Here is a 22,739-nt window from a genome sequence, read left to right as displayed (position 1 = left end):
ACACTGCTTAGTCTTCTTCTGCTTATAAATAAGATAATATCATTTGCTCAGAGTATTAGTCTTATGCTTAATGTTCTTCTGCTTTGTTTTTTTATGCTTCTTTGTCTTCTCTCTCTTGTTGTTCTGCATCTTGGTGGTTGTCTTCCTGTTCTTTGTCCTCTTGAACCAGCTGACGGTACTGGCACCCGGAGGGGCAGCAGAAGGAACAAGAGCCAATGGCACTACCGAGGACCAGCTGACGGTGCTGGAACACGGTTACTAAGCAGGAGGTACCTGTGCTACAAAGCACTACCAAGGACCAGCAGACGTTGCCGGAACTCGGATACCGAGATGGAGGCACCTAGGCCAAAGGCTCTGCCGAGAACCAGCTGACGGTGCTGGAACCCGGATGGGTAGCATAAGCTGCAAGAGCAAATGGAAATAGCGAGGACCAGCTGACAGTGCTGGCACCCGGAGGGGCAGCAGAAGGAATAAGAGCCAATGGCACAACCGAGGACCAGCTGATGGTGCTGGAACCCGGTTACTAAGCAGGAGGTACCTGTGCTACAAAGCACTACCAAGGACCAGCAGACGTTGCCGGAACTCGGATACCGAGATGGAGGCACCTAGGCCAAAGGCTCTGTCGAGAACCAGCTGACGGTGCTGGAACCCGGAGGGGTAGCATAAGCTGCAAGAGCAAATGGAAATAGCGAGGACCAGCTGACAGTGCTGGCACCCGGAGGGGCAGCAGAAGGAATAAGAGCCAATGGCACAACCGAGGACCAGCTGACGGTGCTGGAACACGGTTACTAAGCAGGAGGTACCTGTGCTACAAAGCACTACCAAGGACCAGCAGACGTTGCCGGAACTCGGATACCGAGATGGAGGCACCTAGGCCAAAGGCTCTGCCGAGAACCAGCTGACGGTGCTGGAACCCGGAGGGGCAGCTGAAGTTACCCCTGAAAAGCAAAGTTGGCATGCCGCAAGCTGGCCGCAGTTACCGAATCACACAGTCCTACAGGGGGTGCTTGTCCTACTGGCACTACGGAACAAGCCTTTCTTACCAGAACCCGCAGTCCACATAGGAAGCACCTAAACTGCTGGCACCCTAGCCTCGGCTAACCCAACTGCAACACGACATGGCAACTTGGGGTGGCAAACTGACATTGACACTTCCCGGAAACAGCAGGCAGGGCTGGAACCAAGCTGGGCAGGAGGGAGTACCCGTGCCAAAGTCAGTTATGAGCAGCAACTGGCGATGTTGGAGCCCAGGGACAAGCACTTAGCAGGCTGAGGCCTGATGTGCTGTCAATTGGGAGGCAGCAGGACAGATTGCCATCAAAACAGCAGGGGAACAGCTGACGTTACTGAACCCCACAAACACAGGAGCTAGTGTTTTACTCTGTGAAGACGGCACTTCCAAGCAACAACTGGCTGTGTTGAAACCCAGGGACAAGCACGGAGCAGGCTGAGGCTGCATTGAAGAAATTTTAAGATCGGTTGTAGACTTCTACTAATTTTAACCAAGCTCCACTTAGGCCTGTGGCTTCACTGATTTTCATATTTCCCCGGTCCTCCAACCCCGCCAGTTACAGCTCCGAAGTGGCGTCTGCACAATCCACACTTGTTCCTGTGTTACAGGTGTTCAGTCCCGTCAGTTAATCCCCTGATGTGTGTCCGGCAATGTCGCCTGCTCTGTCCACTAGTTATGGGAATGTGGACAGAGCAGGCGACATTGCCGGACACACATCAGGGGATTAACTGACCGGACTGAACACCTGTAACACAGGAACAAGTGTGGATTGTGCAGACGACACTTCGGAGCTGTAACTGGCAGGGTTGGAGGACAGGGGAAATACGAGAGACAGTGGAGCCACAGGCCTAATTGGAGCACGGTTAAAAATCAGTAGTAGTAGGACTGTGTAGGCAGCAGGAGACTTTGCCATCCACACAGCAGGGGATCAGCTGACGTTACTGAACCCCACTGAGACACGGGAGCAAGTGTCTCTTTCCGTGTGGACGGCACTTCCGAGCTACAACTGGCTGTGTTGAAGCCCAGGAAATAGGAGGGTGTAGGCAGAGGCCTACTGTCTTTGGAATGCGGAGACAGCAGGAGAGACTGCCATCCACACAGCAGGGGATCAGCTGACGTTACTGAACCCCACTGAGACACGGGAGCAAGTGTCTCTTTCCATGTGGACGGCACTTCCAAGCTACAACTGGCTGTGTTGAAGCCCAGGAAATAGGAGGGTGTAGGCAGAGGCCTACTGTCTTTGGAATGCGGAGACAGCAGGAGAGACTGCCATCCACACAGCAGGGGAACAGCTGACGTTACTGAACCCAACTGAGACACGGCAGCAAGTGTCCCTTTCCGTGTGGACAGCACTTCCGAGCTACAACTGGCTGTGTTGAAGCCCAGGAAATAGGAGGGTGTAGGCAGAGGCCTACTGTCTTTGGAATGCGGAGACAGCAGGAGAGACTGCCATCCACACAGCAGGGGATCAGCTGACGTTACTGAACCCCACTGAGACACGGGAGCAAGTGTCTCTTTCCGTGTGGACGGCACTTCCGAGCTACAACTGGCTGTGTTGAAGCCCAGGAAATAGGAGGGTGTAGGCAGAGGCCTACTGTCTTTGGAATGCAGAGACAGCAGGAGAGACTGCCATCCACACAGCAGGGGAACAGCTGACGTTACTGAACCCCACTGAGACACGGCAGCAAGTGTCTCTTTCCGTGTGGACGGCACTTCCAAGCTACAACTGGCTGTGTTGAAGCCCCGGAAATAGGAGGGTGTAGGCAGGGGCCTACAGTCTTTGGAATGCGGAGACAGCAGGAGAGACTGCCATCCACACAGCAGGGGAACAGCTGACGTTACTGAACCCCACTGAGACATGGCAGCAAGTGTCTCTTTCCGTGTGGACGGCACTTCCGAGCTACAACTGGCTGTGTTGAAGCCCAGGAAATAGGAGGGTGTAGGCAGAGGCCTACTGTCTTTGGAATGCGGAGACAGCAGGAGAGACTGCCATCCACACAGCAGGGGATCAGCTGACGTTACTGAACCCCACTGAGACACGGGAGCAAGTGTCTCTTTCCGTGTGGACGGCACTTCCGAGCTACAACTGGCTGTGTTGAAGCCCAGGAAATAGGAGGGTGCAGGCAGGGGCCTACTGTCTTTGGAATGCGGAGACAGCAGGAGAGACTGCCATCCACACAGCAGGGGAACAGCTGACGTTACTGAACCCCACTGAGACACGGCAGCAAGTGTCTCTTTCCGTGTGGACGGCACTTCCGAGCTACAACTGGCTGTGTTGAAGCCCAGGAAATAGGAGGGTGTAGGCAGAGGCCTACTGTCTTTGGAATGCGGAGACAGCAGGAGAGACTGCCATCCACACAGCAGGGGATCAGCTGACGTTACTGAACCCCACTGAGACACGGGAGCAAGTGTCTCTTTCCGTGTGGACGGCACTTCCGAGCTACAACTGGCTGTGTTGAAGCCCAGGAAATAGGAGGGTGTAGGCAGAGGCCTACTGTCTTTGGAATGCGGAGACAGCAGGAGAGACTGCCATCCACACAGCAGGGGATCAGCTGACGTTACTGAACCCCACTGAGACACGGGGGCAAGTGTCTCTTTCCGTGTGGACGGCACTTCCAAGCTACAACTGGCTGTGTTGAAGCCCAGGAAATAGGAGGGTGTAGGCAGAGGCCTACTGTCTTTGGAATGCGGAGACAGCAGGAGAGACTGCCATCCACACAGCAGGGGATCAGCTGACGTTACTGAACCCCACTGAGACACGGGAGCAAGTGTCTCTTTCCGTGTGGACGGCACTTCCGAGCTACAACTGGCTGTGTTGAAGCCCAGGAAATAGGAGGGTGTAGGCAGGGGCCTACTGTCTTTGGAATGCGGAGACAGCAGGAGAGACTGCCATCCACACAGCAGGGGAACAGCTGACGTTACTGAACCCCACTGAGACACGGCAGCAAGTGTCTCTTTCCGTGTGGACGGCACTTCCGAGCTACAACTGGCTGTGTTGAAGCCCAGGAAATAGGAGGGTGTAGGCAGAGGCCTACTGTCTTTGGAATGCGGAGACAGCAGGAGAGACTGCCATCCACACAGCAGGGGATCAGCTGACGTTACTGAACCCCACTGAGACACGGGAGCAAGTGTCTCTTTCCGTGTGGACGGCACTTCCGAGCTACAACTGGCTGTGTTGAAGCCCAGGAAATAGGAGGGTGTAGGCAGAGGCCTACTGTCTTTGGAATGCGGAGACAGCAGGAGAGACTGCTATCCACACAGCAGGGGAACAGCTGACGTTACTGAACCCCACTGAGACACGGCAGCAAGTGTCTCTTTCCGTGTGGACGGCACTTCCGAGCTACAACTGGCTATGTTGAAGCCCAGGAAATAGGAGGGTGTAGGCAGAGGCCTACTGTCTTTGGAATGCGGAGACAGCAGGAGAGACTGCCATCCACACAGCAGGGGATCAGCTGACGTTACTGAACCCCACTGAGACACGGGAGCAAGTGTCTCTTTCCGTGTGGACGGCACTTCCGAGCTACAACTGGCTGTGTTGAAGCCCAGGAAATAGGAGGGTGTAGGCAGAGGCCTACTGTCTTTGGAATGTGGAGACAGCAGGAGAGACTGCCATCTCCACAGCAGGGGAACAGCTGGCAGTGCTGAACCCCACTAACACTTGAACGAATGTGTTTGGCTCTGTGGAGACGACACTTCTGAACACCAACTGACGCTGTTGGAGCCCAGGATCAGGCGTGGAGCAGGCTGGGGCCTACTGGATTTTGGCAGGTGTAGGCAGCAGGAGACTTGCCATCTCCACAGCAGGGGAACAGCTGGCAGTGCTGAACCCCACTAACACTTGAACGAATGTGTTTGGCTCTGTGGAGACGACACTTCTGAACACCAACTGACGCTGTTGGAGCCCAGGATTAGGCGTGGAGCAGGCTGGGGCCTGCTGGATTTTGGCAGGTGTAGGCAGCAGGAGACTTGCCATCTCCACAGCAGGGGAACAGCTGGCAGTGCTGAACCCCACTAACACTTGAACGAATGTGTTTGGCTCTGTGGAGACGACACTTCTGAACACCAACTGATGCTGTTGGAGCCCAGGATCAGGCGTGGAGCAGGCTGGGGCCTACTGGATTTTGGCAGGTGTAGGCAGCAGGAGACTTGCCATCTCCACAGCAGGGGAACAGCTGGCAGTGCTGAACCCCACTAACACTTGAACGAATGTGTTTGGCTCTGTGGAGACGACACTTCTGAACACCAACTGATGCTGTTGGAGCCCAGGATTAGGCGTGGAGCAGGCTGGGGCCTACTGGATTTTGGCAGGTGTAGGAAGCAGGAGACTTGCCATCTCCACAGCAGGGGAACAGCTGGCAGTGCTGAACCCCACTAACACTTGAACGAATGTGTTTGGCTCTGTGGAGACGACACTTCTGAACACCAACTGATGCTGTTGGAGCCCAGGATCAGGCGTGGAGCAGGCTGGGGCCTACTGGATTTTGGCAGGTGTAGGCAGCAGGAGACTTGCCATCTCCACAGCAGGGGAACAGCTGGCAGTGCTGAACCCCACTAACACTTGAACGAATGTGTTTGGCTCTGTGGAGACGACACTTCTGAACACCAACTGACGCTGTTGGAGCCCAGGATTAGGCGTGGAGCAGGCTGGGGCCTACTGGATTTTGGCAGGTGTAGGCAGCAGGAGACTTGCCATCTCCACAGCAGGGGAACAGCTGGCAGTGCTGAACCCCACTAACACTTGAACGAATGTGTTTGGCTCTGTGAAGATGACACTTCTGAACACCAACTGACACTGTTGGAGCCCAGGATTACGCATGCCGCATGCAGAGGCCAATGGGCAGCGGTTTTTATGGAGGTTGTTGACTACTACTGATTCTAACCATGCTCCACTTAGGCCTCTGGCTCCACTGTCTCTACTATTTACCCTGGCCTCCAACCCCACCAGCTACATCTCTGAAGTGGCGTCAGCACAATCTACACTTGTTCCTGTGTAACTGGTGCTCAGTCCCGTCAGTTGATCTCCTGATGTTTGTCCGGCAAGTTCGCCAGCTCTGTCCTCATTCCCACTACTGGTTATGGGAATGTGGACAGAGCAGGAGACCTTGCCGGACATACATCAGGGGATAAACTGATGGGACTGAGCCACAGGAACACAGGAACAAGTGTAGATTGTGCTGACGCCACATCAGAGATGTAGATGGCGGGGTTGGAGGCCAGAGGAAATAGTAGAGACAGTGGAGCCAGAGACCTAAGTTGGGCACAGTTAAAAATCAGTAGTGGTTTGAATGTTGATGGAGCTGGTGACTTTGCCGTCCATACAGCAGGGGATCAGCTGGCGTTACTGAACCCCACTAACACAGGATCTAGTGTGTTTCTCTGTGCAGACGACACATCTGAGCGACAACTGGCTGTGTTGAAGCACAGGGATTATAGTTCAGGTGGTAGAAAAATGAACACACCAGCAGACCTGGATACAGTTGCCAACCACTAATTTAGTCTGTAAGAGGAATGGCAAAGTCTTTGGAGATCCAGGCCTTGTTCATTTTCAGAAAAGTCAGCCGGTCAACATTATCGGAAGATAGTCGCGTGCGACGGTCTGTTAGTACACCACCTGCGGCACTAAAGACGCGTTCCGATAATACACTGGCAGCAGGGCAAGCCAGCACCTCCAATGCATACTGGCTAAGCTCTGGCCATGTATTCAGCTTAGAGACCCAAAACTTGAAGGGGGAAGAGCCATCTGGGAGTACAGTGACAGGGCAAGACATGTAGTCTGACACCATCTGACGGAAGCGTTGCCTCCTGCTGACTCGAGGCGTCGCTGATGGTGTAGACAATTGTGGTGGACACACAAAACTTTGCCACATTTGGGCCAGAGTGGTCTTGCCTTGTGCTGCGGCGCTGCCTCTGCTCCCTCTTTGTGCAGAGTTTCCTCCACTGCCTCGACGCACAGAGCTGCTTTGTAAAGCACTAGCAACAATGCTGTCGGGTGGAATGGAAAACATTATGGACTGCACCAGTGACTCTTCGTACTCCCGCAGTTTACGCTCCCGGTTCAACGTTGGTATGAGCCTTTGTACGCTGTCCCGGTAGCGAGGATCTAGGAGGGTGTACACCCAATAATCAGCCGAGACGAGAATGTGGGCGATGCGGCGGTCGTTTCTCAGGCACTGCAGCATGAAATCAACCATGTGCTGCAGACTCCCAACTGCCAAAGAACCGCTGTCCCCTGTTTGAGGCGTGACCGCGGCCTGCTCTGCATCACCCCACCCTCGCTGTACATACTGAGTAGAGGTTTGTGTACCTCCCTCCTCTGGAGAGATGTCTTCCTCCTCCATCGACTCCTCCTCATCCTCCTCACAAAGTGTCCCCTGCCTAGGCCTTTGTGAGGAAACACGTAGCGCAGACTGTCCAGAAGCAGATGGCATTTGGGACTCCTCATCCTCCACCTCTTCCGAAACCTCATCCCTTAGTGCTTGCAGTGTTTGTTGAAGCAGGCAGATAAGGGGGACAGTCATGCTGACTAGTGCATCATCTGCACTCGCCATCCGCGTGGATTCATCGAAGGCACGCAAAACGAGGCAGATGTCCTTCATAGAGGCCCACTCAATGGTGCTGAAGTGTGAACGGCGCACAGTGCGACTTGTTTGCGCCTGATGCAGCTGGTACTCCATGACTGCTGCCTGCTGCTCACACAACCGCTCCAACATATGTAACGTTGAATTCCACCGGGTGGGTAGGTCACATATGATGCGATGTTCCGGAAGGCCAAATCGTCGCTGCAGAGCAGCGAGGCGCGATCTTGCCGTGCTGGAACGCCGCAAGTGAGCGCACTCTATGCGGACCTTGTGCAACAGTGCATCAAGATCCGGATAGTCCCTCAGAAAGCTCTGCACGACCAAGTTAAGCACATGTGCCAGACATGGGATGTGTGTGAGGTTGCCTAGGCCAAGAGCTGCCACCAGATTTCGGCCATTGTCACACACTACCAAGCCCGGCTGGAGATTCGCTGGCCCAAACCACACATCGCTCTCCTGCTTGATAGCATTCCAGAGCTCCTGCGCTGTGTGGCTTCGATTCCCCAAAGAAATTAATTTGAGTACAGCCTGTTGACGTTTGGCCACGGCTGTGCTCATATCGGTCGTAACAGGCTCCTGCTCTGCTGTTTCTGAGGAACTTGAGTAGGAGGAGGAGTCTATGTGTACAGACTGGAGTCCTGCAATCCGTGGCGTTGGAAGAACACGTACAGCGCCACTCTCCAGATCTGTACCCGGCTCCACAACATTGACCCAGTGGGCAGTGAGGGAAAGGTATCGTCCCTGTCCATGGTTACTGGTCCACGCATCGGTGGTAAGGTGGACCTGGCTACTAACGGCGTTTAGTAGTGCATGTTTTATTTGGCCCTCAACATGTTTCTGCAGGGCAGGGACGGCTCGCCTGCTGAAATAAAAGCGGCTGGGCACGTTGTATTGGGGGACTGCCAATGCCATTAAGTCCCGGAAGGTGTCAGTGTCCACCAGCCTGAATGACAGCATTTCAACTGCCAGAAGTTTGGCAATGCCAGCATTCAGAGACTGTGCTCGGGGATGGTTTGCCGAGTAAGGGTGCCTTTTATCCCATGCCTGTGCTACCGATGGCTGTGATGGATGGGAACGTGCTCTTATGGGTGGAATCTGACAGGGTCTCCGGACAACAGTGGCAGAGGTTCTTCCTTGGCGATCCTGTGAGGAAGCCGAACCAGCAGTATGTGAGCTGGAGGAAGAGGCCCCAACACGAACTGAAGAGGTGGTAGGTGGTGCTGTACGTTGGCCTACGTCTTCAGGGTGTCTCTGCAACTCCAACTCGTGCTTGGTGCGCACTTGTTTCCACATATTTGTGGTATTGAGGTTGCTGACATTTCTCCCTCTTTTGACTTTCTGATGACACAGCTTGCATTTGACAAAGCAAATGTCATCTGCAACTGTGTCAAAAAAGGACCACGCACTGCAAGTCTTGGGAGCGCCCGTTTTGCCTTTGGAATGAGGAATGCTCCTAACGGGTGCCGAAGTGGAGGGTACAGGCAACCAAGTCTTCCCCCTCCCTCTGCCTCCTGTTTTGGCCGGTAGGGGAATCTCTTCCTCCGAGCTGCTACCACCACCTTCCTGTTCCTCACGCCATGATGGGTCAAGGACCTCATCATCTTCCCTCCCCTCTTCAAACAGCTGCTTCTCCGGGGTTGTCTCGCCAGCACCGTACGCACCAGAAAGTGGCAACTGAGTCTCGTCATCATCTGATGCGTACTGAGGTGTGCTGACCATAGGCACTGGCCCACTTGCCTCTTCAGATTCAGAGGGACAAAGAAGTTGCGCATCACTGCATACTCCCTCTTCTTCACATTCAGGAATGCTGCTTGGCTGGCCCCCTCTTTGCAAGCCAACAGATTCCGAGAACAGAAGTAGAGACTGTGATGGCTCCTGTCCATGTCTCTCTGACTGCCTGGGCACTTTGGCAGGTGGTGAAGAGACAGATGGTTGCTCTTCGGTGCTCTGGTCCTGAGAGGCTGTGGAAGTAATTGAAGTCGATGCGTTAGCTGCCATCCATCCGACAACGGCTTCAATTTGTTCCTCCCGCAGCAGTGGGGTACGTTGAGGTCCTACAAAGCTGCGCATAAAGGACTGTTGCCTGCTAAAACTGGGGGATGCTGATCCACTGGTGCCCGCAGCAGGCCCAGAATCCCCACGTCCTCTACCTGCAGAATCCCCACGTCCTCTCCCTGCAGAATCCCCACATCCTCTCCCTGCTGAAACTCCACGCCCACGCGCCTTACTCCCTGCCTTCTTCATCTTGCCAGACTGCTTAAGATAGGCAGAAAAGTACAAAGGGGGGCCTTAGTGTGCTTATTCCTGAACAGCTGGTTACAGGTACAAGAAACACTAATTTTATGAAGTGTGTGTGTGTGGACTACACTTTAATAGGAGCTGATGTGGCCTACACAAGTTCCAAATGTAGTGTTTGGTGAACTTTTTTTGTGGTTTCTTTGTTGGAAACAAACTCAAAGTATGTGAACAAAGAATTGAAACTGATAGTATCACCAACTTTTTGGAGCTATTACAATGCAGGCAGGTAACCTACAATGCAAAAGATGAGGCTCCAAAAAAATTGGGTAAGACTAATCTGGCTGCGCCGGCAGGGCACAAGCCAGAAAAAAAGGCTCCTCTATCTACTCCTATATAGTGTTTGCAACCAACCAATGTTGATGGATACGGATGGATGCACACTAATAGGAGAAGAAAAAATGAGCTGCACTCAAAGACAAATATGTGTGAGGCAGTGACGCACGTTGAGCGTCCTACAACCAGACGTAGCTGCAGGACACTCTACTCAGCGTGAGCTGCACTCACACACAGTCAGAGACCTCTCAGACAGCCGTCAACAGTGCAGCTAAGTGGGCACTGGCACTGACAGGCTGCAGAAAGGCTCCGCTGTGTACTCCTATATAGTGTTTGCAACCACCGTAGATGGAGACGGATGGATGCACACTAATAGAAGAAAAAATGAGCTGCACTCAAATAAAAATATGTGTGAGGCACTGACGCACGCTGAGCGTCCTACAACCAGACGTAGCTGCAGGACACACTACTCAGCGTGAGCTGCACTCACACACAGTCAGAGACCTCTCAGACAGCCGTGAACAGTGCAGCAAAGTGGACACTAGCACTGAAAGGCTGCAGAAAGGCTCCGCTGTCTACTACTAGTGTTTGCAACCAACGTATATGGATACGGATGGAAGCACACTAGATTGAAATTATGTAAAAAATGCAGCTCAAAAATTAAAAGATGTATGAGGCAGCAGTGAGGCACGCTGGGCAGCCTACAACCTGACGTGGCTGCAGGACCCACTCCACAGCGTGAGCTGCACTCACACAGCCCTTGCAGACAGCTGTGAACACTGCTGCTAGGGCAAAGAAAGCTACAGTGGTGGTTTATGTAGCCTGGGTAAAGCACTAGATGTTTGGTGGAATCGCTATTTCTAACTGTCCCTCACAGTCTTCTACAGCAGCCTGTCCCTAACTGAATTCACAGCAGAGTGAACCAGAAATGGCGGCTGCGGTGGCTTTTATAGTGCATCATGACATCATTTCGGCAGCCAATCACAGCCATGCCAATAGTTAACATGCCTACATGCCTAACAGGATGTGCCCACACTTCGGAGGATTCCCATTGGCTTAATCAAAGCAAGCAGGCTCATAGCATGATGGGAACTTCCGATTCCGATTCCGGTATCCGATATGACAAAAGTATCGGAAGTCAGTATCGGAATTCCGATACCGCTAATATCGGCCGATACCCGATACTTGCGGTATCGGAATGCTCAACACTAATTATAACAGATACCAAGAGGAATGAGGGCCCTGCTTGCAAGCTTACAGTCTATGAGGAAAGAGGTAGACACGAAAGGTGGGTGGTAACAGTTGCCCTGATTGTATGGACCAGCCATAATGTTAAGTGTGTAACAGTACAGACACAGAGGGCTAATGGATGCATAAAGCATGTGGGAGCATGATGCGGGGAACCTGGCTATGGTAAAACTTTTGGCTGTGCCACACAGGGATAAATTAGGTTAATGTGTTGAGGCGATAGGCCAGTCTGAATAAATGCGTTTTCAGGGCACGCTTAAAGTTGTGGGGATTGGGGACTAATCGTATTGACCTGGGAAGTGCATTCCAAAGAATTGGCGCAGCACGTGTAAAGTCTTGGAGACGGGAGTGGGAGGTTCTGAATATTGAGGATGCTAACCTCAACCTTCCTACTTATAATAAACTAGTACCCTTTAAATGTCTCTCATGTGTCACTAAAGGGTATTTAGCCTTATTTAACCTTTTAAATAAATAATCATCATGTAGGGTGGCTGTGGGCTGGTATTTTTAGGCTGGAAAGGGCCCGATAAATAGGGACCTTCCCAGCCTGATAATATCAGCATTCAGCTGTCTGCTTTACCTTGGCTGGTTATCAAAAAATATATGGGACCCCACATCAATTTTTTATATTATTTATTTATTTATTTATTTATTTATTTAATTAAAAGGTTAAATAAGACTAACACCCTTTAGTGCCACATGAAATGAAATAAAGGATGCTAGTTTATTATATGTATTGTGCTTGTGACATTAAATATCTACAGGACATTTATCTATCATCTATCTATCTATCTATCCATCTATCTTTCTATCTATCTATCTTTCTATCCATCTATCTAAATAGAAAAAACAGACAGCAGCACAAACTTGAGCAGATTTTGGGTGCAATATTCCTGAATAATAATAATCTACCTATTCTACATATCTATTCTATAAATCTGTATATATATATATATATATATATATATATATATATATATATATATGAAAAAGGCACAGCAGCACCCTGTGAATGCCAAGACATATGATGTCAAATGAAATAACAACATCCAAACGCTCAGTCCCTCAGCAAGATGTACTTACAAAAGTGAAGGTTCTTAGCGCATGATTTGGCCAATTCATGTGTGCCTGTCAACCGTGGCAAGGTGACACTTCTCTGACGGGTCCTATATGAACCCTTCCATAGCATACTGTATATGCCACTTTTTGGTTAAAAAAACCTACTATAATGGACAAACATGTCTCTCCTGGGCTGCAAGCCTACAAGTGAGTGGGCAAGTTGAACTGGTTGAGAACACCTGCAGGTTAACGGGAGGAGTGCAAGTGTCAGGCAGAGGGAGTCAAGTGGCATATACAGTAGGATATGGAAGGGTTCATATAGGACCCGTCAGAGAAGTGTCACCTTGCCGCGGTTGACGGGCACACATGAATTGGCCAAATCATGCGCTAAGAACCTTCACTTTTGTAAGTACATCTTGCTGAGGGACAGAGCGTTTGGAAGTTGTTATTTCCTTTGACATCATATGTCTTGGCATTCACAGGGTGTTGCTGTGCTTTTTTCATATATGTTTTGCAGTCACTGCAGCTTGCACCTATTCACACTTGGAAGGTGCTGGTCAGGTGTTTTTGTATAGATATATATATATATATATATATATATACATATATTTATCTACCTATTCTCTCTATCAATATATCTATTCTATATATCCTATACTAATGGTTCTGTGTGTGAATTTACTGTACATGGCTGATGAAATGTTGGGTTTCCTTTGAGATGTGCATACAAATCGGGTGTCAAAGGCATGGCCGTGTGCTGTCCAATTGTTTTCTCTTACACATTGACTTGCATTGGTGAATGCAACCCGATTCTCGCATCCAATCCCAGCATTCTGCCATTTTTTTCTGAATTTCTGAGTTGAGCTGAGAAAAAAAAAAAAATCTCAGATGAGTGTAGGGAAGGTGACCTGATGGATGGACGAACTAGTCAGAGTGAAGAAGGAAAGGGATGCACAGTGTAGGTAGGTGTACAGTGGGGAAACAGCTAGGAAAGTGTAGTGGACGTGCAGTACCTTGGGTGGACATTAGATGGCAGGGAGGTGTGTGAGCAAAGGACTTGACAGCAGCTTAGGGCTTTAGAAACCGTTGGTCATGGGGGGCGTGGTTGGAGTGACAGTTTCAAGGAACCGGGTGAGCTATAAATTCTGAGGGAGGGTTCCAGAAGGTTCCAGTCCCCAGGGGGAGCCACAGTGAGAGGAGGACTGCGACGGTCTGTGCGCTGTGAGGTGAATCCAGACCAGGGGGACTGAGGAGAGAGAACGTCAGGGGGGTGGTCCTGACAGGAAAGGACCGCAGTAGAGACGAGGCTCTGGGTGAAGGACACCGTATGTGTAACGACGAGACTGGCCAGTAAAGTGCTGATGGTGTACGGGCCTAAGGCGGTCACAGTGACTGAGCTGTCAGGATTGTCACAGTGTGAGAAGGGACGGTACGTATAAATACGTCCCTAGTGTAACGTACGGTGTTGGACGCGGCCCTGGACACGGAGGGCTGCGAGAGAGAGAGAGGTTGCGGTGTGCTGCGAGGGCCGTCAGTCGGACGGTGAATAATAAACTTGGACCTGTTGTACCCAGTACCTGCCTCCATCTTGTCTCTGTCTCGTCTCTGCGCGGTAAGAAGAGGGACCACCCCCAGCTCGCCCCGCCAACCCTACATGAGCACTGACTTATTTAATAACATTGGTCAGAGGGCGATGCAATGTTTTCTCTCATTGCACTCCTCCGTATTATATGCCAGTGAGATTGAGCCCTTATTGTGACAGCCACTGGGCTACCAAGGTATGCTCAGGCCACCATAGAAATGACTGCCACAGTTCTCCATACAGTGACGGTTATCATGCATGTAACAGTGATCAAAACACTGTCCCTCCAATACAGAAGCCGCCGACGGGTTTTAACGACTGTCATAGTCTCAGGACCCCAAATGCAATGTTAGCAATAGGTGAAGGAAAGAGGTGGCCCATTGCAAAATACCCAAACAAATGTGGATTTTTAGTGAAAGCTACAATTCCTTTAAGGGTATAATTGCTCATTTTGGAAATATTAAAATACAATATAACTTACAGAACCTCAATTTAGATCATTTCTTTGGCTAATCACTTGGAAGTTGTTATTTCAATAATCAACTCTAATCAGCACCTTTCCCCGGTGTGTGTTGTGTTTTTTAGCACTGCCTTTCAGACACATGCAGCTGTAAAGACAGTGAGGATTGCATGTGTGCAGCTCTGGCATCATATGCCTATGTATGTGCCAAGAAAGGTGTCCCTCTTAGTGGGTGGAGGGACAATGTCTGTGGTAAGTAGTCACCAAGGACTCACTTAGTCCATGTAAATGTGTCCTGTCTTTTAAAGCATTTTTTGTTCAATGTCTACTGTTCCTATTGCTTCGTGTAGAAAAGTACACAAAGTCTTGCAAAGAGTCCCAAGTATACCAGTACAATGTGACGAGGTGTCAGCCTACCTGCCGATCTCGGAGTAATGATGATGCAACGTTCAACTTTGAATTCTCCCCGGTGGATGGTTGTGTGTGCAGAGAAGGAACGTATCTGAATGACAATGGAGACTGTGTACCGTCAACTTCATGTCCGTGTTACTATCAAGGCAACGTCCTGGAATCTGGAGAAATGGTGGAAGAGAATGGAATTACATGGTAAGCTTGTTAAAAAAAGTCAGTTTCTATTATCTCTAGTTTATCTTCTTGTGCTCCACCTTATTCTACATTAAAGAGGTTTTCCCGTCTCAGGCTACAAGTCTGCAGTCGCTCTATGTGACTGTAGACTTGTGAATCCTCACGTCTTGTGCACTGCAAGGATTCTCCGGTGTCTGGAGTGCCGGGCACGTAACCATAAGTATGTGATTTGCATAGTCACATGCCGACTAGATGGGCGTTGCAAGTGTATTGAGCGATGCCGGATACAGTTTAGTCAGAATGTGGCTGGATGTATGCAGATCACATATTTGAGGTCACATGACCGCTCGCTTACGGCACCAGAGATTCCTCACAGTGCACAGTGCGGGCGATAGGAGGATTCACAAGTCTACAGTCACAAAGAGTGACTGCAGGTTTGTAGATTAAGACCGGACAATCCTATAAACCAGTTTAAAATTGCTTCTTATATCAGGCCTATTTTATAAACAGGTGCTGTCCATATTTGAACACCAATCCTGGAAACTAATCTGGTGCCCTCTGATTGCCTTATCATAGCCTATATGTATACTTGTCTGGATGTCATTTTTTCCAGCTTATTCTTTTGATATTTGTAATGTATCACTGCCTAAAAAATAGAGCATCCGTCATTTTTATGATTAATCCAGTTACTGTTTCATGTTCACAGCACATGTGAAAGAGGCCATCTGACCTGTATGGGCGCAGTCATTACAGCTCCAGGTAGGTCAAAGGCACCCTCTTCAATCCTTAAGGCAAAGTTTTTTGAACTTACAATGTTTAACCGTATTATTATTTACCAATATTTTATATAACTAAGTAGAATTTAACAATATTGTGATTTAAAGTGGATTTGGAAAACATTCTGATAAGTGTTTCCACTTGAGTGTGCCTAAAAAAACTTTGACAACTTTTCCGTTGGAGTCTTCTGTTATTAGAGCACCTACAGTATATAGTCATTTAAAGAAGACCTATTACTTGGTCAAAAGTGGCCAGTTTTTGCTCATTTTTGATTTCCTCCTAATTATACAATTTTTTACATCTGCCAAATGTTATTCAGGTATATGTGCCTTTATATTTAATGCCAGTTTTTATCGTATTTAGCAAGAGGGTGTGTATCACAAGAATTTTTGGGGGAACATCTGCATATTGACCCTGTGAGCTAAGCCTCCTTAGTAAAGACCATAACAATTATCACAAACTATAAAGGACCATATCTCTGGAACTGTAATTTGGATTTTTAAAAAACCCCAATGGAATACTTAAGGGAGCAGTGAGAATAAAGTAGCAGCAAAAACTGGCCGCTTTTGACAAGACAACATATTGTCTTTGCTCCTAATAGCTTTTAAGTTTGAAGCACAACTATAGCAGTTGAATAAAGGTTCTAGATTTGGGTCTAGCATTTGGTACAACATAAGAATTGCAGCTTATGTAATATGATTTTTTTTTTTTTAAATGTACAAATTTTCCATTATTTCAGAGAAATTGAGGAACAGATCCATGATGTACTATGTACATCCATACAATGGCATGCAGAGTTTGCTATGAGCCAATACATAGTGTGAGTCTCTGTTCCTAGAAACATATGGAAGCATATAGAAAGATCTATTTTCCAATGAATTATAGGGACGTGTGCCAGCATACAAGGTTCATGCACAGTAAGGTAGGGTCACACGAGCGTAGACCCTCTCAGGCGAGAGAATCAGATCCATTATGCAAATGATACTTTGATTAAACTCTAATCAGAGTTTGACCCAAGTGTCAGCTTAGTGTGATCTGATTCTCTCAGAAGAGAGAATTGTAGCACAGGTAAGGAGAAGACAGAGAAAAAGATTTCTCCATCTTCTTCATTCTGTGAGTCCATGGAGATAGGCATGCACTCAGATGTCATCCAAGTGCAGTACGATGTTTTCCACGCACCCATAGAATTAAATGGCTGAGTGCTATCGGATTTGTTCAGCACTAATTTTTTTTTCTCATGCTGAATGTGTGTGAGAAAAAAATGCTGATGAGCACTTCAGCATATAACATTGGTCCTAGTACTATCCGATAAAACATCAGATAGGACTCGTGTGAGCAAGCTGGTTGTACAAGATCCCCTACACGATTTGGATTACAATAATAACTCCATAAGCTAAATGCCTCTGATCCAACTGCAATAATTGGAGTTACTAAAATAGTGCATAGGATTTAGTTCAGCATCAAGCTGACAGAAATGGCTAAATGCTTCTCGTTCAGTGGTGTAGGATGGCCTCCGAAGACAGACATGTATACATGTAGTGTTAAAGTCACATATAAAGTGCTCAAAAATTATCCCTACAAATTGAATGGTCGGCACAGTTATCATTGAGGGCTGTTAAATTATGATTTTCGGCTTTGTACCCATAGTATGATGTCACATACATATAGTATTGTTTTATGAGGAATATTACTGCCGTGTATGTGATTAGGATATTTAGATTTCTGCAGTGGTTAGCTTTCTTTACATGTTACTAAGTGACCACTTTTATCATATCCATTTCCAACAACCAATAACCAAATCTCTCACCAGTTTGCTCGCACCCCCTGGTTTATCTTAATTGCTCCAGTGCTCCAAAAGGGACAAAGGGAGTGGAGTGTCAGAAGAGCTGTCATTCACTGGACATGGATTGCGTAAGTAAACATGGACATTTTGGATATACCCAAAAACATGTCATTGTGGGTGAGACCAATTGTAAAAGTAAAATGTTCCCCTCCTCTTCCTCTTGACCTGACAAGGTCAAAAGTGTATTCTTGTTGCCCTTATTTTATTCTTTCTGTTCCCTCAAGTATGTTCATTTTTAGTTTTCAGAATCCGCCACATTGTTCCAGTGATGTAGGTCTATAAAACATTTTATTTAGCTCTAATTTTTATGATCTTTGCCAAGGGGGCATGGCTTACAGGATTCTATGCTTTTAGGCTACATTATTATCCTGTGTGCCACATCCCATTGGCAAAGACCATAATATTTTCCAGTAAATTAAAAGGCTCATAGATCTGGAACTGTGTGGAGGATTAAAAAAGAGAATACTCAGAAGAGCAATCGGAATAAAATAAGAGCAAATAGTGGCCCCTTATGCCCTCGTTACAGGTTGTCCCCTTTGGGTTTCATTTTACCAGTTTGCAGTCAATCATGGTGGAAGCTATTAGCTAGGCAAGTAACGAGTAGTCTTGGTACCGTCACACTTGAATATGTAAGATACTGCCTTTACTAGCCATTTGTGGATAGGCTGCCTCTGTGGTTTTGTTCCTGATGTGGAAGGTTGGCTAGCTAAAAGAACTGGAATTGGTTGAAGAAGATGAACTGCTTACAAGCAGGAAAGAAGTGTGATTCAGAGCAAGTGATGAGTCTCCATGTCACCGAGACTGCTTGCATGCTGTAGATACTCAAGGTGATAAATGCTGCATCCATCCAGGTAGAAGAAATTAACTTCTGGAGCCTGAGTAAAGATGCTAAGTCCAGTTCTGGATATTCCCACATTAACTATTCATAAGCAGGCACCTCTGCTAAGTAGTGAAGGAACAGAGAGGAAGAATGGTGAGCTTGGTGGAACTGTTGCCTATTTGACTGGTTAGTCTTGAGAGTTGATGGGAAAAGCATGCAAGAGCGAATTACAGGCCTTTATATTATTTTCCTCTAATACAAAGAATCACAGAACAATTTAATATTGTTTGTATATATTTTTATGTAGATATTTGTAGTGTGAGGACACAGAGCTAATACGGAAGATATTAAAGGGGTTGGCCGGTCAAAACCGATAAGCCTGCAGTCACTCTGTGTAACAGCATACAGTGGGGAAAAAAAGTATTTATTCAGACACCAACTGTGCAAGTTCTCCCACTTAAAAAGATGAGAGAGGCCTGTAATTGACATCATAAATAGATCACAACTATGAGAGTCAAAATGAGAAAATGAATCCAGAATATCACCTTGTCTGATTTGGCAAGATTTTTTTTGCAAAGTGTGGAGGAAAATAAGTATGGTTACCTAAAAACATGCAAATTTCTGGCTCACACAGACCTGTAACTTCTTCTTTAAGAGGCTCCTCTGTTCTCCACTCATTACCTGTAGTAATGGCACCTGTTTGAAATTGTTGTCAGTATAAAAGATACCTGTCCACAACCTCAAACAGTCACACTCCAAACTCCATTATGGTGAAGACCAAAGGGCTGTCGAAGGACACCAGAAACAAAATTGTAGTCCTGCAGCAGGCTGGGAAGACTGAATCTGCAACAGGCAAGCAGTTTGGTGTGATGAAATCATCTGTGGGAGCAATAATAAGAAAACAGAAGACATAGAAGACCACTGATAATCTCCCTCGATCTGGCACTCCATGCAAGATCTCAACCCGTGGAGTCAAAATGATCACAAGAACCGTGAGTAAAAGTCCCAGAACCACACGGGGGGACCTAGTGAATGACATGCATAGAGCTGGGACCACCATAACAAAGGCTACCATGATTAACACACTACGCCACCAGGGACTCAGATCCTGCAGTGCCAGACGTGTCCCCCTGCTTAAGCCAGTACATGTCCAGGCTCATCTGAAGTTTGGTAGATAGCATTTGGATTATCAAGAAGAGTAATGGGAGAATATCATGTGGTCTGATGAAACCAATGTAGAACTGTTTGGTAGAACCAAAACTCGTCATGTTTGGAGGAGACAGATTGCCAAGTTGCATCCAAAGAACACCATACCTACTGTGAAGCATGGGGGTGGGAACATCATGCTTTGGGGCTGTTTCTCTGCAAAGGGACCAGGATAACTGACCCGTGTACATGAAAGAATGAATGGGGCCATGTATCATGAGATTTTGTGTGCAAACCTCCTTCCATCAGCAAGGGTATTGAAGATGAAATGTGGATGGGTCTTTCAGAATGATAATGATCCCAATCACACTGCCAGGGCAACGAATGAGTGGCTTGGTAAGAAGCATATGAAGATCCTGGAGTGGCCTAGCCAGTCTCCAGATCTCAACCCCATAGAAAACCTTTGGAGGGAGTTGAAAGTCTGTGATGCCCAGCGACAGGACCAAAACATGACTGCTCTACAGGAGATCTGCACGTAGGAATGGACCAATGTTGAAATATGTTTGGTGCAACAACTCTATTCCTGTCTGAGTGTTCAATTGCTAGATTAGTATAGATTTTATGCTGTTCATAAAGTTAGAACAAAAAAACTAATAGAGGCTAACACGGGAATAGCATGTGACTGTATTTCCTGTTTTTCCTGTGTCTGTGTGTAAGAAGATGGGCAGAGACAGAGTTAGCGGTGTCCGGTGCCCTTTAAGACCGGAACTATCGGGACTGTCACCACTGTTGGTGGGGGAGACTTCTTCTAGGAGGGAGAGACCTTTCTGTTGGACAGCAGGGGGCACGGGGTATATAAGGAGACCTGAAAGCGGGAATGGGGCAGACTTGGTGGGAAGGCGAAGACGGTTTTCTCCCTCTCTGCTGCACATGCTGACAACTCCACTTTACTCAATCCTCAGTGGGCTGACCTTAAGACTTCCTTTGACGCTATTAATTTACCATCTGAACCTGTTCTTTTGGATACCCCTGTTTTACCTGTGACAAAGGATAAACTGCCTAGAGGCTACTCCGTAAGACCGCCTGCTGCAACGGTCTGTAAGTGTGCCCATGACTCGTGTCCGGCGCCATTTCTGAGGAATCCACATAAAGTACTGTTTTCACATTCCGGCGCACTCAAGTCAAGCAGGAACAAATCCATCAGCACCGTCGGGAGACATTGCTTCTCATATCTCCGTAGCAGAGCCAGAGACTTGTTCGACGATTTGCAACGCCGGCGGGAGATTTTCCAGTCTTTTCTGTTGTGAGTTCATTTTCCCCTCCGTTTCTGAGGCCTGGTGAACTCCCTATCCTAGTGAAGGAAGGTAGTGAGCCTGATTATCAGGCACCCGGGACTAATGAAGACGATTGGCTGAGTGGAGTCTCTGACTGGATATAAGGCTGCCTATGCCCTTTCTGCCCTGCGGGTGATTTCTCTGTGGACTCTTGGACACCAGTCTGATTCCTGCTCTCCTAAAGCTAAGTTTTCTGCTTTGCCATTTGCATTTAAGATTTGTTTTTGTTTTTCTTGCTTTTTGGATTCTGCCACTCCCTGCTGGAGTGTGCAGTATTCCTTTAGCTCTGTCCTCTGAAAATACCTGAGTGCTGATTTAGTTTTGAAGCTTAGTTGCTTCAGGGCCATTTTTATATCAGCTGGTTGGCTTTGTCTTTGATAGGGTTTTGGCAGATTGCAGACAGCAGCTTTACTATCCGTTCCTATCTATTTAGTTTTTGGGCCCCATCTTTGCTCACTCTGTCTTTCTGTCTGTGTATGTGTTTCCATCTTGCTTCACCGTCATTATATGTGGGGGGCTGCCTATTGCTTTGGGGTCTGCTCTGGGGCAGTTAGATTTCCCCTTTCCTTCTTTAGGCCTATGTATCTCTCCGGCTGTGATCGAGGGGTCTAGGTCATCGTAGGAACCCCCCACAGCTACTGCTAGTTGTGTTGTTAGGTTCAGGGGTCTGCAATCTGATAGTTGCCAACTTCTCCGGTTTTCTGGACTTAGCTAGCATTTCTGTTTTTGCCTCCTGCGGTGACTCAATCATAACAGAATCACCCGCCATACTGCAGATCCTAGGGTACTCATAGCAGGAAAGAATTGTCTTTAAAAAAAAAAGTGTGTATTCTTTCCTCTATATCTCTGAGGCCGTAGGGGGAATTTTTTTTTCTCTCAATGGAGATAAAACAAGTGTCTGATCGTGTGGAGCAGCTCGCTGCTGAGGTGCGAGGAATTTCCGCCTATCTTGCTCGTTCACATGCTGTTGAACCAAAGATCCCCACACCTCATGTATTTTTTGGGGATCGATCTAAATTTTTGAGTTTCAAAAATAATTGTAAATTATTTTTTGCTTTGAAGCCTAACTCGTCAGGGAGCTCCGCGCAGCAGGTTAAAATTGTCATCTCTTTGCTGTGTGGCGATCCCCAGGATTGGGCGTTTTCTTTGAAACCAGATGACCCTATTCTGACTAATGTGAACGCATTTTTTCAAGCCTTGGGGTTGCTCTACGACGAACCCAATGCTATTGATCAGGCTGAAAAGACCCTGTTAGCATTGAACCAGGGTCGAGAATCTGCAGAGTTGTACTGTCAAAAGTTCCGAAAGTGGGCGGTCCTTACTACCTGGAATGATAGTGCCTTGGCTGCTCTCTTTCGGAAGGGTTTGTCAGAAGCCGTAAAAGATACTATGGTGGGATTTCCTGTTTCCTCTGGTCTGGACGATTCTATGTCTTTAGCCATTCAGGTTGATCGGCGTTTACGTGAACGCAGGATTACACGAGCGGTGTTGCCGCCGGTTGAACAGACATCTGAACCTATGCAATGTGATAGAGTTTTGTCAAAGGCGCAACGTCAGGAATTCAGAAGGCGTAATAAGCTGTGTTTTTTCTGTGGAGATGCCTCACATATTATTTCTGTTTGTCCTAAACGTGAGAAACGCTTTGCACACACGTTTTCTGTTGGTGGGGTTCAGCCTAAGTTTCTTTTGGCAATTACTCTGATCTGTTCCCTGTCCACATTTTC

At 48.0% G+C, this 22,739-nt stretch overlaps 1 protein-coding gene across 1 annotated transcript in view; it reads left to right on the top strand.

Moving 5' to 3' along the window:
- Positions 1-22,739, top strand: part of LOC141058202 (mucin-5B-like) — a 240,773-nt gene that overhangs the window by 90,454 nt on the left and 127,580 nt on the right. The window contains exons 16-19 of the mRNA XM_073554349.1: positions 14,636-14,762; positions 14,861-15,116; positions 15,802-15,854; positions 17,683-17,783. Coding sequence (XP_073410450.1) covers positions 14,636-14,762; positions 14,861-15,116; positions 15,802-15,854; positions 17,683-17,783 — 537 coding nt within the window. The remainder of the gene's footprint in view (positions 1-14,635; positions 14,763-14,860; positions 15,117-15,801; positions 15,855-17,682; positions 17,784-22,739) is intronic.

This window comes from Dendrobates tinctorius, unplaced genomic scaffold (assembly GCF_039654945.1).
Source record: "Dendrobates tinctorius isolate UK_male_01 unplaced genomic scaffold, ASM3965494v1 ptg000211l, whole genome shotgun sequence".
NCBI classification, from domain to species: Eukaryota; Metazoa; Chordata; class Amphibia; order Anura; family Dendrobatidae; genus Dendrobates; species Dendrobates tinctorius.
This window is presented reverse-complemented; position numbering and strand designations above follow the sequence as displayed.